At 57.0% G+C, this 12,655-nt stretch overlaps 2 protein-coding genes across 10 annotated transcripts; one reads left to right on the plus strand and one right to left on the minus strand.

Annotated features, from left to right (window-relative positions):
- Positions 1 to 247: 247 nt before the first annotated feature.
- Positions 248 to 6,335, minus strand: ABHD15 (abhydrolase domain containing 15). Its single transcript, XM_030923329.1, has 2 exons — positions 5,041 to 6,335; positions 248 to 2,043 (listed from the first exon to the last, which is right to left on the minus strand). Exons 1-2 carry the CDS (start codon positions 6,294 to 6,296, stop codon positions 1,518 to 1,520), a joined length of 1,782 nt encoding a protein of 593 aa, XP_030779189.1. The 5' UTR covers positions 6,297 to 6,335; the 3' UTR covers positions 248 to 1,517.
- Positions 6,336 to 7,276: 941 nt separating this feature from the next.
- On the plus strand, positions 7,277 to 12,083 carry TP53I13 (tumor protein p53 inducible protein 13). 9 transcript variants are annotated; one of them, XM_010367970.2, is made up of 7 exons: positions 7,602 to 7,761; positions 7,949 to 8,017; positions 8,251 to 8,292; positions 10,530 to 10,658; positions 10,790 to 10,990; positions 11,075 to 11,630; positions 11,741 to 12,083. In XM_010367970.2, exons 1-7 carry the CDS (start codon positions 7,690 to 7,692, stop codon positions 11,851 to 11,853), a joined length of 1,182 nt encoding a protein of 393 aa, XP_010366272.1. In that variant the 5' UTR covers positions 7,602 to 7,689; the 3' UTR covers positions 11,854 to 12,083. The 9 variants fall into 9 exon arrangements, with proteins under 9 accessions (XP_030779193.1, XP_030779197.1, XP_030779194.1 ...); XM_030923333.1 differs by lacking the exon at positions 7,602 to 7,761 and adding an exon at positions 7,277 to 7,410 and having other exon boundaries at positions 11,075 to 12,083; XM_030923331.1 differs by having other exon boundaries at positions 7,627 to 7,761; positions 11,075 to 12,083.
- The last annotated feature ends 572 nt before the right edge of the window (positions 12,084 to 12,655 follow it).

Raw genomic sequence — 12,655 nt, forward strand, 5'->3', positions numbered from 1 at the left:
ATTTCGAAGTTTCTTCTGATTTGATCTAGAAGAACAAGGCTGGGGCAAGATTATCTAAACCTGAAATCATGGCCTCAGGAATACCTTATGCCAAGTCTTGGGATGTGGGTTTTGGTATAAGCAGCTCTCTTCTTTACAACTGCTTTGCTGTTTGTGAGGTCAGAACAGGAGCCCTCTTTCTCAATGACGATTAAAATAAAACTTCAGGGTAAAGTTTTTGAATCTTAGCAACACATGGAAACATATATCCTGTTGCCAAAAAAATTTTAATTGCCTAATCCAAACCAGAATATTTAGATCAACTTGTATACTGTATCTTATCTCTGATGTACTATCTCTGGTCCTCAGCATTATTCTTCATAAAACCAAATACCCACTTAGTTGCTGAGTGGCTAGATCTAAGAGGAAGCTTTTCTGCCTTTAAAGGGATGGCCTTTGAGTAATTGAGCAGACAAAACATTGTAATGTGAAATATTTGTAAATCACTGGTCAGCTCTAGTCAACCTCTTGGTGCTTTTGTTTCCTCTGGTCCCAGATGTGTCTCCTGGCTCTGGAAAGGGAGAGGCCAGTAGTAGCATCAGAAAAGGGAGCAACTAACCAGAAAACACCTAAGTTATGAGGTTTGTACTTTTCCTGATTTAGAGAAAGTCCATATCTCAGGAGATAAACAGCTCTGGCTGCAGCTCTCTGGAGTAATCCCCTGAAATGGTGCCAGAGGGAGCATGTAGAGTAGCCAAGATTCTGACTCCTTGAACCATGGTCTAGCAAAGCCCTCAGACCCTGCATGAGAGCGCTTCCTATTTGTAAAATACTCTTGGGATCTCTCCAGTGAGGCTTGGGGGCCAGATCAGCCCCATTCCCAGCTGGGACTTGCAGAGCTCCTCTGAGAGATTGGACCTTCGCATTCCTTGAGATGGACGTTCACATTCTCTACCTGCCGGGCCCTCACCGAGCCAGCCCCACTGCCTCTGCCACCCTTCTCACACACACAAGCCTGCTGCCGCAGGTGCCAGAGCATTCGGTCAAAGCAGGGTGCCACAACCACAGAGCAAATGAGGGAAGTGGGGCTGAGACACAAACATCCTGTCCTAATGACATCAAGTGGCTCCAGGGCCACTTGAGAATCGGGGTCACTGCCCTATGACATACACAAATGTCTCATCCCTCTAGTCACTGCCAGTAAGAGGGCATTTTCTCCTGTGTCCATGGATTGAAAAAGTGCCATCCTTTGGCTTGTGATGTCAGTGACAGGAGACAGTGACTGGAACACTCCGCTGCTGACCGGATGAGTAGGGATATGCCGAGCAGAGGCCAGGCAGGAGTTCTGCTGAGGATGAAGTGAGCGCAGGCTCGCAGGGCATTCCATCTCCTTCAAGGCACCAGTTTAAGAGAGAGGGACTGAATGAGGAGCACAGAGCTGGAGCTCCCTCTGTTCAGTCCACCCCATCTTTCCAGGACTCTCCCTTGCCCAGCTCTGTTTTTCTTTGCAGGACTTGGGGGTTCTTGGGCCAGGTCTCTCATCTTGTGTATGATCGCTTCCAGCTAAAGATCTCCTCCAGGTTGGAAGAGGAAGAGACCTCTCGCCTCTGCAAGGCTCCCCCGCGACGACGGCTCCCAAGGAAGGAAGCTCTGTGCCTGCTCAGCCCTTTCATCCTCTCCTCCATTCGGAAGAACTCAGTCAAGGCCCGGAAGGACTCCAAGATGACCTCGTGGCTCCAGGCTGGCAAGGGCTCCTGGCGCAGGAAGCCACAGTGGCCTCCGTGGCGACTGAGCAGGAGGAAGAAGTAGGGGTTGCTGTGGAAGAGTTCAGTGGTCAGAGTGTGGTCTGGGGGTCCACACACGGGGTCGTCAGCACTGCAGATACATAGCACAGGCACGGCCGCCTCGTCCACATCCCGGAGGGGGTCGTTGCGGTCCCAGTAGGTATCCCAGCTGATGGGGAAGCTTTTGGTGTGGCAGAAGAGAGCCTCCTCAAACTCTCGAAGGGAACGGCTCCTGAACAGTCTGCTGGTGTCCACAGTGTCCTCCAGGGCTGTGGCATACCTGGCAGTGAGTCGTTGGGTGGGGAAGGTGGGAAAGAGAGGGAAGAATGAGAACATCAGGTGACAGCAGATGAGATAGAGAGACAGTCCGCAGGCCAGATCTGGCCACAGAAGCTTTCTTTGGCCATTTAGGGCTTTGAAAAAATTTCATTTCATGGCCGTCATTTAAAACTAGATGAGGCTGGTTGTGGTGGCTCACACCTGTAATCCAAGCACTTTGGGAGGCCAAGGTGGGTGGATCGCTTGAGTCCAGGAGTTTGAGAACAGCCTGGGCAACATGGCGAAAACCCATCTCTAAGAAAAAAAAAAGAAAAAAAAATTAGCCTGGTATGGTGGCTCAAGCCTATGGTCCCAGCTACTCAGGAGGCTGAGGTGGGAGGACTGCTTGAGCCTGGGAGGTCAAGGCTGCAGTGAGCTATGACTGTACCATTGCATTCCAGCCTGGGTGACACAGACCTTGTTTAAAAAAATAAACAAAATAAAATAAAATAAAATAATAAAATCAGCCAGGCACGGTGGCTCATGCCTGCAATTCCAGAACTTTGGGAGGCTGAGGTGGGTGGATCACAAGGTCACGAGATCGAGACCATCCTGGCCAACATGGTGAAACCCCAGATCTACTAAAAATACAAAAATTAGCTGGGTGTGGTGGTGCACACCTGTAGTCCCAGCTACTCGGGAGGCTGAGGCAGGAGAATCGGTGAACCCAGGAGGCAGAGGTTGCAGTGAGCCGAGATCGTGCCACTGCATTCCAGCCTGGTGACAGTGAGACTCTGTCTCAATAAATAAATAAATAAAATAATAAAATTAGAAGACTTCACATAAAATGCAGGTGTCTGGCTTCTCTAGGGAAGTGGGAAGATCCAGCCACATGGGTGGGCATTTCTCAGCACAGCAATGGGTTCCTCCTCCCTCCTTCTTATATGAAGACGGTGCCCACTAGGCCTGTCATTCACAGCATCACTGCACCTGCCTATGTGCCCTAGGGGCAACATTTGACCTCACAGCTGCTGACAGTTCTCCTCCTAACCGCAAATTCTGGCCCTCTGTAGAGAACTTGCTATGACCTGTAACCTGAACTGCTCCTAGAAGAACTTGTTGGCTCAGAGTATCCAAACCAGCAGGTGACACGTCTGCTAATCATTCACATTTGACTTTAGGTTGCATTGTTTTTATTTTTGTTTTTTAAACTAACATCCTGTCCTGGTAATGTCACATGAGTGTGATGTTGATTGGGTATAACTGGGGTAGATATTCCTACAGAGTGTGCTGCCTGGCAGAGGAAGCAATTGAGTCTGTAATTTACTGGGTGGATTCCTAAATGGGGGCCTCAGAGCAACTGCTTTGGGTAACAGAGAACATCTATGCTGTTTCTAGCCCCCTGGAGAGGGTCTGGCATTCTGACAAGGAGGCCAGGATGGGCAGCTCCGTCTTTTGAGTAGCTCAATCCAGCCTCAGTTGAAATTAGATGTTCATCTCTGACCAGGCACAGTGGCTCACACCTGTAATCCCAGCACTTTGGGAGGCCAAGACAGGTGGATTCCCTGAGTCCAGACATTCAAGACCAGCCTGGACAACATGGCACAATCCCATCTTTACAAAAAATACAAAAATTAACCGGGCATGGTGGCATGTGCCTATAGTCTTAGCTACTCGGGAAGCTGAGGTGGGGGTCTGACTCCCACATCCCAAGTCTTTCTGCTACACCACACTGTTGCCATAATGACTTCGACCTCATTCTGCCCTCTCCTAAGAAGAAGCCAGAGTGCAGGCTGGGAATGTCACCTGAGCCCAGGAACTCAAGGCTGCAATGAGTGGTGATCCCGCCACTGCACTCCAGCCTGGGGGACAGAATAAGATCTTGCCTCAAAAAACAAACAAACAAACAGCTGGGCACGGTGGCTCACACCTGTAATCCTGGCACTTTGAAAGCTGGGGCAGGCGGATCACTTGAGGTTAGGGGTTCCAGACCAGCCTGGCCAACGTGGAGAAACCCTGCCTCTACCAACAAATATATTAAAAATTAGCTGGGCTTGGTGGTGCACGCCTGTAGTCCCCAGCTACTTGGGAGGCTAAAGCAAGAGAATAGCTTGCACCCAGAAGGTGGAGGTTACAGTGAGCCTAGATCATGTCATTACACTTCAGCCTGGGTGACAGAGTGAGACTCTGTCTCAAAAATAAATAAATAAATAAATAATTTTAATAAATGCCTATATATATGTGTGTGTGTATATGTCTGTGTGTGTATATACATATATATTTTTTTTGAGACAGGGTGTCGCTCTGTCACCCAGGCTGGAGTGTAGTGGCCTGACCAAGGCTCTCTGCAGCCTTGAACTTCTGGGCTTGGGTGATCCTCCCGTCTCCACCTCCTGAGTAGCTGGGACCACAGATGCATGCCACCACACCCAGCTAATTAAAAAAAGAAATTTTTGTAGAGACTGGTTTCCCTATGTTGCCCAAGTTAGTCTCAAACTCTTGGGCTCAAGTGATCCTCCTGCCTTGGCCTCCCAAAGTGCTGGGATTACAGGCGGGAGCCACTGCACCTGGCCTCAAATGCTACCATATTTCTGATTCCTGTCACCTCCAGGCTTAGAGACTGTGAGTAAACATTCTGGGCAGATAATCGTTTGCAGTGGTATCCAGAGTGCTCTTTGCTGAGTTGTCAAGCTGTGGGCTAAGTGGTAAATGTCAGGTATCTCTGCTGTCGTGGGCCAGGTGCTCAAATTGCCAGGATACAGCCCGGGGTGCTGAGATGAGGCAAGGGGCTGGGGCAGGAGTCCCTGCTCTAGCACAGTAATACCGATGACCTTTAAACCCGCTTCCCCGGTTCTGTCTAGATTACAGGATTTGGAAGGCTTTGGAAGATGTGTTCAGAGAACTTTGCCCAAACTAGCCCACGCCTGTTTGTTCCAATGCTATGCATAGCTGTTTCTGTTTCTTAGCCAGCTCAGGCCCTCTATTCCTTCCATGCTGGTCTGCAGCCTCCGTTACCCACCTGCTGAGAGTGATCTTCTGGTGGAGCAGAAAGCCCCGCTCGTAGGGCCAGGGTAGGCCGGTCTCGAACCACTCACGGCAGCGCAGCACGGGCGAGATGCAGGCGGCGCCTGTCACGTAGCTGGAGGAGCCGCACTCGCCCAGGTAGGACAGTAGCAGCGCCGAGCCCGAGCCTTCACTCACCGCGAACAGCGGCGCCGCCGGGTGTCGGAAGCGGATGTATGTGACCGCCTCCTTGAGGTCGGACGGGTCCCCGAAAGGCTGCAGCCGGGGGCTGACCAGTGGGCAGCCGTGGTGGCCGCGACGATGGAAGATGACCGGGTAGTAGCCGCGCTCCAGGGCGAGCAAGCAGAGGCCGAGCACGTTGCGGGTGAGGCGACCCCACGCATTGGGGATCACCAGAAGCACCGCAGGAAGGCCCCCGGCGCTGGTGATCCGGCGGCCCCTAACACAAGGTCCCACCACCCAGTCCAGGGCCACTAGCCCATCGTCCGCCAACTGCAGGTACTCCCGGGCCAGCTCAGGCCCAGGCACCACGGGCAGGATGAAGTGACAGAGGGTCTGCACGTGGGGCCCGGAGAGCCAAGAGCGCGGGCCGGGCTCCAGCACCGCCGAGCGCCGCAGCGCGCGCAGCAGGCACTGGGCCAGGGCCGACGGCTTGCAGACAAGGCTGCACCCGCCCGGCAGTGGTTCGCTCCCGTCACTGAACTGGTCCGCGGGGCCTCCGCCGTCCGCCTCCTCGTCGTCCCGGTCTTGGGCCCCCGGCAGGGTCCTCTCTCCGACGGCGCGCCCCCAGGGTCCCCGGAGCCGCGGGCCAAGCAGGCCGAGCAGGGCGAGCACAGCCAAGATGAGCGCGAGGGCGGCGCCCCACGGCGGCATGGCGAAGCCAGAGAGCCCGGGCGGGCGGCGGGCGGCAGGGCCGTCTACTTCACGAGCTCCGCGCTTTGCCCGCGGCTCCACCCGCCGGCGGCGGCTGCCCAGGGCCCTCCCGCGCGGGCGCGCTCTGGATTGGCCGTGGCCCGGCAGAGGCAGCCAGTTCGGGCCCGGCTGCCCTCGCCCGGCCCCCACCTCTGCCCCGGCCCTTTGTACAGCAATTGCAACAAGTGGGAGCAGAGGGTGAGAGGAGCCGCTGCCACCAGGGAGGGAGGGCACGCCGGCAGCCGGAAGGGAGTGGGGAGGGCACGAGCCGGGGAGAGCGGTGTTGGCCATAGAGACGTGGGGAGACTGGAGGCCGAGGCTTGGGGACCAGACTGTCATCAGAGTCTTCTGCTAGACCCTGTGCGCTGTGCCCTCAGAGGCCGATGAAAAGAAGCAGAAGGGAGAGGTGAGTAAGTCGCAGCTCCGGGCGCCGGCTCCCGGGCCCCGGTGGGGCGGCGGCCGCGCGCTCTGCCCTCAACCGGCCCCGCTCTCCCCAGTCCAGCCCCGCAGCCCCGCAAGTAACTTGGCTGGGCGGGGTCCTGCACCGGACCAGCGAGGGCGGGCACGGCGTCCGAGCCGCTGGCGGGAGGCTGCTGCTTCCCTGCCTGCATCAGTGCGGGCCCCGCGGACTCCTGGCCCCTGTCCCGGCGAGCTCGGGGCTCCACGTAAAGGAAATCTTCAGCCCGGGAGGAGCTTTCCCAGAAGGAGCAGCCCCACGCCTCCGAGAGTCTGTCGGAGAAAAGGACACACTCGGGCGCCCTGCGACAGGGATGCCCGTCCGACCTACAAGGAACGCCTCGTAAACCGGGGTGCATGGGAGACCAAGGAAATAACACGTTCTCGCTGTTTCCAAGCTTTGGGATGGGCATCTCGACCCCTCGCTCTCTACCCACGTTTTCCCCCAAATCCTGGAGAGGGAACCAGAACCAGCGCCCCGCTGCGGGGCGGGCCGGGCCGGCCAGCGCACCTCCTGGGGGTGAGGCCTGTGGCTTCCCCATCCTGCGGCGACCAATCTCTTTCTGGACGTGCGCCCGCCACCGCTGGGCGACGGCGGAGGTGGGGAACACAGCAGCCTCTCGGCCGGCTCCCGCCTCCCGGGGCTTCTGGGTCTGGAGACTCTGGGGAGCGGAGACACCCCCAGAGGTTCCTCCGGGTTCGGACCCTATTTGCGAGGGCGGGAGTGGGGTGGGCCGACGGCGAAGCTCCAGAGGTGGGACCTTCTCCCTTCAGCAGTTCCTCCTGCTTTAATGATTCTGCCCCTCTTCTCGTTGCAGGTCACACCGACAAATCTGAAGCGGGTTTGCCAGAGGAGTGTACCCGTCTCCCTGGCCTGGGCCACCCGGTCCACAGGGATCCCATTTCCGGCCCTACACCCCGCTCCACGATCCCATACAGGCGCTGCAGCTGTGTTCTGCAGGCTGCAGGGACGCGCTGAGACGAATCCCCGGACGAGGCAAGGGGCCCCCGCCTGCCCTGCTGAGACTTACGCTCTGACCCGTCTCACACGCTTAACTTTTCCGGCTTCAGGTTTAGGACGCGTGCGCGCACGCTCCGCTGCTGTGGGCGGGCATTGGGGCGGGGCGAGACCGGGGGCCCACTGTCAGGGGAGGGGCGCGCGCGAGCCCAGGGCCTACGGACGCGCGGGCGGCGCGGGCGGCGCTGGGGCTGGAGGGGCGGGACGCGCGCGCTCTCTCGCTGGCAGGGCGGCGGGCCCGGCCTGGGGCCGCCTGGGATGGCGCCTACTCCGCCTTCGCCCCAGCTGCTTCTCTTGGCAGCCCTTGCGAGGCTCCTGGGTCCCAGCGAGGTAAGGTGACCCGCTCCTGGGAAGGCCTCGGCCCGGGAGCTCAAAGCGCTTTGCCAAAAGTTCGTCCTGGAAGGAGTGGCGCGCCGAGGGGGACGCGGAGTTCTTCCGCTGGCGGTCTGGGCCTGGGGAGGGAGAGGGCAGGGCCTCGTCATGTCCAGCGCCCCAGCTCTGCGCTTTGGACCCACAGGTGATGGCTGGGCAGGCGGAGGAGGCGGGAGCCCATTGTCCCGAGGGCTTGTGGCCTCTGCCCCCGCAGGTAGGAGCCCTGAAGGGCCCAGGGAGAAAGGGGTGTGAAAGGCTAGCCCAGTCCCGCTCAGTTCTCTCCGCACCCTCCACAGTCACCATCTGGGGACCTCTGCCGGTTCCTCCGTCCTCAGTAGCCAACTTCTCCATCCCAGCCTGGCGCTTGGGGCCTGCCGTCCCCGCCCTACCACACACACACACGGAGTCCCCCAGCTGCCCTAAGCTCTGTTCTTTCCCCATGTATAGGTGTCACCAAGAGTGACCTACACACAAGTGAGCCCAGGACAGGTGAGTACAAGCAGGGGCCCACCCTTGGTGTCCACGCCTGGAGACAGGAGCTCTTAGCAGGCTTCCCCGCCTTTTCTGCTGATGGGCCCCATTCCTTACCACTTCCCTCAGGCAGAGGCAGGGCTCTAGTTCTCCGCCCCACCTCCAAGCCCAGGACAGATGGCTCAAAGACAGTGAGCCATAGGCCTGTCATCTGCAATGCTGTGTCAGGATGCTGTTGGGTAGCTGGCTTTGTGGACAAGTGGCTGTGAGTGGAACTCTCTCTGAGAGTAGCTGGAAAAAGCCCAGGCTCCAGCTCCCTGAGGGGACAGCTGGAAGTCTCCTGACTTTGTGGGCCCCAGTTTTCTGTAGGAGAGGGTATGAATTTTGTCTCTACCTGTGAGCAGCAAGGGAGGGTGTGTGCCAGCACCAGGGACAGTACAGAGCTGCAAAGTGGAAGGAGTGTGCCTCTGGTTCCCAGGCTCCACACTGCGGGCTCAGCTTCCGTGGCAGCCTCTCCATCTTCATTGCCAGCTCCTCTGATCTTTCCTTTGAAATACTTATTATTATTATTTATTATTATTATTTGAAATGGAGTCTCACTCTGTCGCCCAGGCTGGAGTGCAGTGGCACTTACTGCAACCTCTGCCTCCAGGTTCAAGCAATTCTCATGCCACAGCCTCCTGAGCAGCTGGGATTACAGGCGTGTGACGCCTACCTCATCTAATTTTGTATTTTTAGTAGAGACGAGGTTTCACCATGTTGTCCAGGCTGGTCTTGAGCTCCTGACCTCAAGTGATCTACCTGCCTCAGCCTCCCAAAGTGCTGGGATTACAGGCGTGAGGCACCATGCCTGGCCTGAAATACCTAACTTAAATTGGCCGGGCACAGTGGCTCATGCCTGTAATCCCAGCACTTTGGGAGCCTGAGGCAGGTGGATTGCCTGAGGTCAGGAGTTCAAGACCAGCTTGGCTAACATGGTGAAACCCCATCTCTACTAAAAATACAAAAATTAGCCAGGCGTGGTGGCACACCCCTGTAATCCCAGCTACTGGGGAGGCTGAGGCAGGAGAATTGCTTGAGCTCGGGAGGCAGAGGTTGCAGTGAGCCGAGACCGTGCCACTGTACTCCAGCCTGGCCGACAGAGCGGGACTGTCTCAAAAAAAAAAAAAAAAAAAAAAAAAAATTCTCTGTAATAGCTCCAGGCCAAGAGTCATTGCCTTACTTTGCCACCTACCAGATTCCTTTCCTCAAACACCCTTTCATGAAGTCATTCCTCTGTTCACAAACTGTCAATGGCTCCTTATTTCCCACCTTATCGTGGCCGTACTCTCTGGCCTGGCTTTTCAGGCCTTACTTAAGTAAGCTTCGTCTGACCTCTCCACATCTTTGGTTCCTCTCCAGTTGTGTCAGGCTGTTTGCCACAGAAATGAGTTCCAGCCTCGCCCCCAGCACAGCCCCTTTGCTCCTGTTTATTCTCCTCCACACCTGGCCTATCCTGAAATCAGAGAGTGCAGCTCCCTCCCCTCCTGCCATATTCCCCCATCCCTCTTCCCAGCCCCAGCAGGAATCACCTCCCCCTGAGACATTGCCTGATGGCATCAGCCTTTATTCCTCCCCTCCTCCTCTGAATCTATCTCTGACAATTTAGCAACTAATCACTAAGTTTTATTAGTTTGCTCTTTTATTTGCAGTAGTTGTTTCCCTGAGTTTCTTATACATTCCTTGCAAGCAGAGTCCAGGAGTTCTTTGGCATCTCCTACAGCATCTGGCACGGCACTGAGCACCAAGTCAACTCAATCAAAGAATAATGAATGATTGATGGAGTATTTCCATCCTGAGATTGTGCACCTGCTGCCTGCCTGCTCTGTATTTGGATGCTCTTGGGAAATTGTATAGATCGGATCGATGGTCTTCTTTTGGGGGATGCTTATGGCTTGGATTGTGAACCTGTAGAGCCATTGTTACACCTGCAGGAAATATAGCTAGAGTGTGGTCTGAGTCTGGCAGGATTATCCAGGCATGCTGTGATCTTTGAAGGGTGGGACTTGATGGAAAGGAAGGGTGAAAGGAACACTCAGAGGCAAGAGCGGGTACCTGCCAATACCCAGAGCCCTTTGTCCTTTCTGGACCCTGAAGGTAGAAGAGCCATCCAGCTATCCTGGGAGTACCTTTAAACTGGCCCCCTGGATGGGAGAACTTGAGATTCTCTGGGAGGGCTCTGGGCCTGCTTTGATGTCTGTGTGCCTTTCCTCCAGGCTGAGGATGTCACCTTCCTCTACCACCCCTGTGCCCACCCCTGGCTGAAGCTCCAGCTTGCCCTCCTGGCCTATGCTTGTATGACTAACCCCTCCCTCGCCCCTGACTCCAGCCTCACGCAGGATCGGGTATGTAGCTGATGAAAGGCGCTTTCCTGGCCCTGGCAAAAGGCCCCGTGTGCAGGGAAAGAAAAATTCAAGGGTTTCCTCTTGCTTGTTCCCACCTTCCTCATAGCTCTAACAGTTACCTCCTGTCATAGCCACTGGTGCTGACTGCATGGGAGCTGGCGCTGGAGATGGCCTGGGTAGAGCCAACCTGGGCCGCCCACTGGCTGATGAGGAGGCAGAGGAGGAAGGAGAGGAAGAAGAAGGCATGGATCTATTGTGAAAGCCTTTCAGGGCCTGTGCCCACTGAGCCAACCCCGGGTAGAGGGAGGCTGTGCCGGAGAGGGTGTGTGCAGGTAAGAGGCGCTGGGCCCAGGCTTGTTGGTCCTTGGGTTCTCTGAGAGGGCCAGCAGGGTGATTGCTGTCTCCCCTCTCCGTAGGCCCTGGCTCTGGCCTTCGCTCTGCGGAGCTGGCGGCCCCCTGGCACAGAGGTGACGTCTCAAGGGCCCAGGCAGCCCTCTCTCAGTGGTGCCAAGAGGCGGAGGCTGCGGGCTGCCCTTGGTCCCCAGCCCACTCGCTCAGCCCTGAGGTTTCCCTCTGCTTCCTCAGGGAGCTTGAAGGCCAAGCAGCCCATGGTGGGAATCCCTGGTAGGGAGAGTAATGCCCCATCTGTGCCCACTGTCTCCCTCCTGCCCGGGGCACCTGGAGGCAGTGCCAGCTCCAGGACAGAGGCTCAGGTGCTCAACGGGCAAGGCAGCCCTGGGGGCTGTGTCTGTTCAAGTCAGGCTTCCCCGGCCCCTCGCGCAGCAGCGCCTCCACGGGCAGCCCGCGGTCCCACCCCACGCACTGAAGAGGCCGCCTGGGCTGCCATGGCCCTGACCTTCCTACTGGTGCTGCTCACCCTGGCCACGCTCTGCACACGGCTGCACAGAAACTTCCGACGCGGGGAGAGCATCTACTGGGGGCCCACAGCGGACAGCCAGGACACAGTGGCTGGTGAGGAGTTCCCACCCGAGGCCCCCGTCCCACCTTGCGTGGCCCCGGCCCACCGCCCCCCAAGGCTTCCCTGCCTTCCCGCCCTTGACTGCTCGGCGCCCGGCCCACAGCTGTGCTGAAGCGGAGGCTGCTGCAGCCCTCGCGCCGGGTCAAGCGCTCCCGCCGGAGACCCCTCCTTCCGCCCACGCCGGACAGCGGCCCGGAAGGCGAGAGCTCGGAGTGATGGCCTAGTACCTGCCACTGTGGCATGTGGCTGTTCCCCGCACCTCTGCCACGTGGACCTCTGCCACGTGGACCGCGCGCTGGGCGCCCCCTGGTGGCGGCGGCACGGCCCTGACGGAGCACCGCGGGGATTTCCTCGTTGGTTGCTGGGTGGGCGGCCAAGGGGAGAAAAGGAGCCGCTTCTGCCTCCCTTGCCAAAACTCCGTTTCTAATTAAATTATTTTTAGTAGACTCTGGACTTGAGCTTGTGCATCTGCCGCACAGAGACACTCCCACCCGGACCCTAGTCCTAGGCCATGAAGGTGATGTTTTGAGGCAGGGGTTTACCAATCAGATTGGCCACCACCAGCCCGCCCCCACCGGCCAACCTGTCCCTGGACATGGGGCTTTAGGAGTATCCTCGTGGGAGGGTGACATTATCGTCATACATGTTAGAATAGTTACATATTCCCTTTTTTTTTTTTTTTTTTTTTTTTTTGAGACGGAGTCTCGCTCTGTCGCCCAGGCTGGAGTGCAGTGGCCGGATCTCAGCTCACTGCAAGCTCCGCCTCCCGGGTTTATGCCATTCTCCTGCCTCAGCCTCCCGAGTAGCTGGGACTACAGGCGCCCGCCACCTCGCCCGGCTAGTTTTTTGTATTTTTTAGTAGAGACGGGGTTTCACAGTGTTAGCCAGGATGGTCTCGATCTCCTGACTTCGTGATCCGCCCGTCTCGGCCTCCCAAAGTGCTGGGATTACAGGCTTGAGCCACCGCGCCCGGTCCTACATATTCCCAAAGTAACTCTTCCACTAGACAGATGTTCCC

Source organism: Rhinopithecus roxellana, chromosome 19 (assembly GCF_007565055.1).
Source record: "Rhinopithecus roxellana isolate Shanxi Qingling chromosome 19, ASM756505v1, whole genome shotgun sequence".
Classification (NCBI taxonomy): Eukaryota; Metazoa; Chordata; class Mammalia; order Primates; family Cercopithecidae; genus Rhinopithecus; species Rhinopithecus roxellana.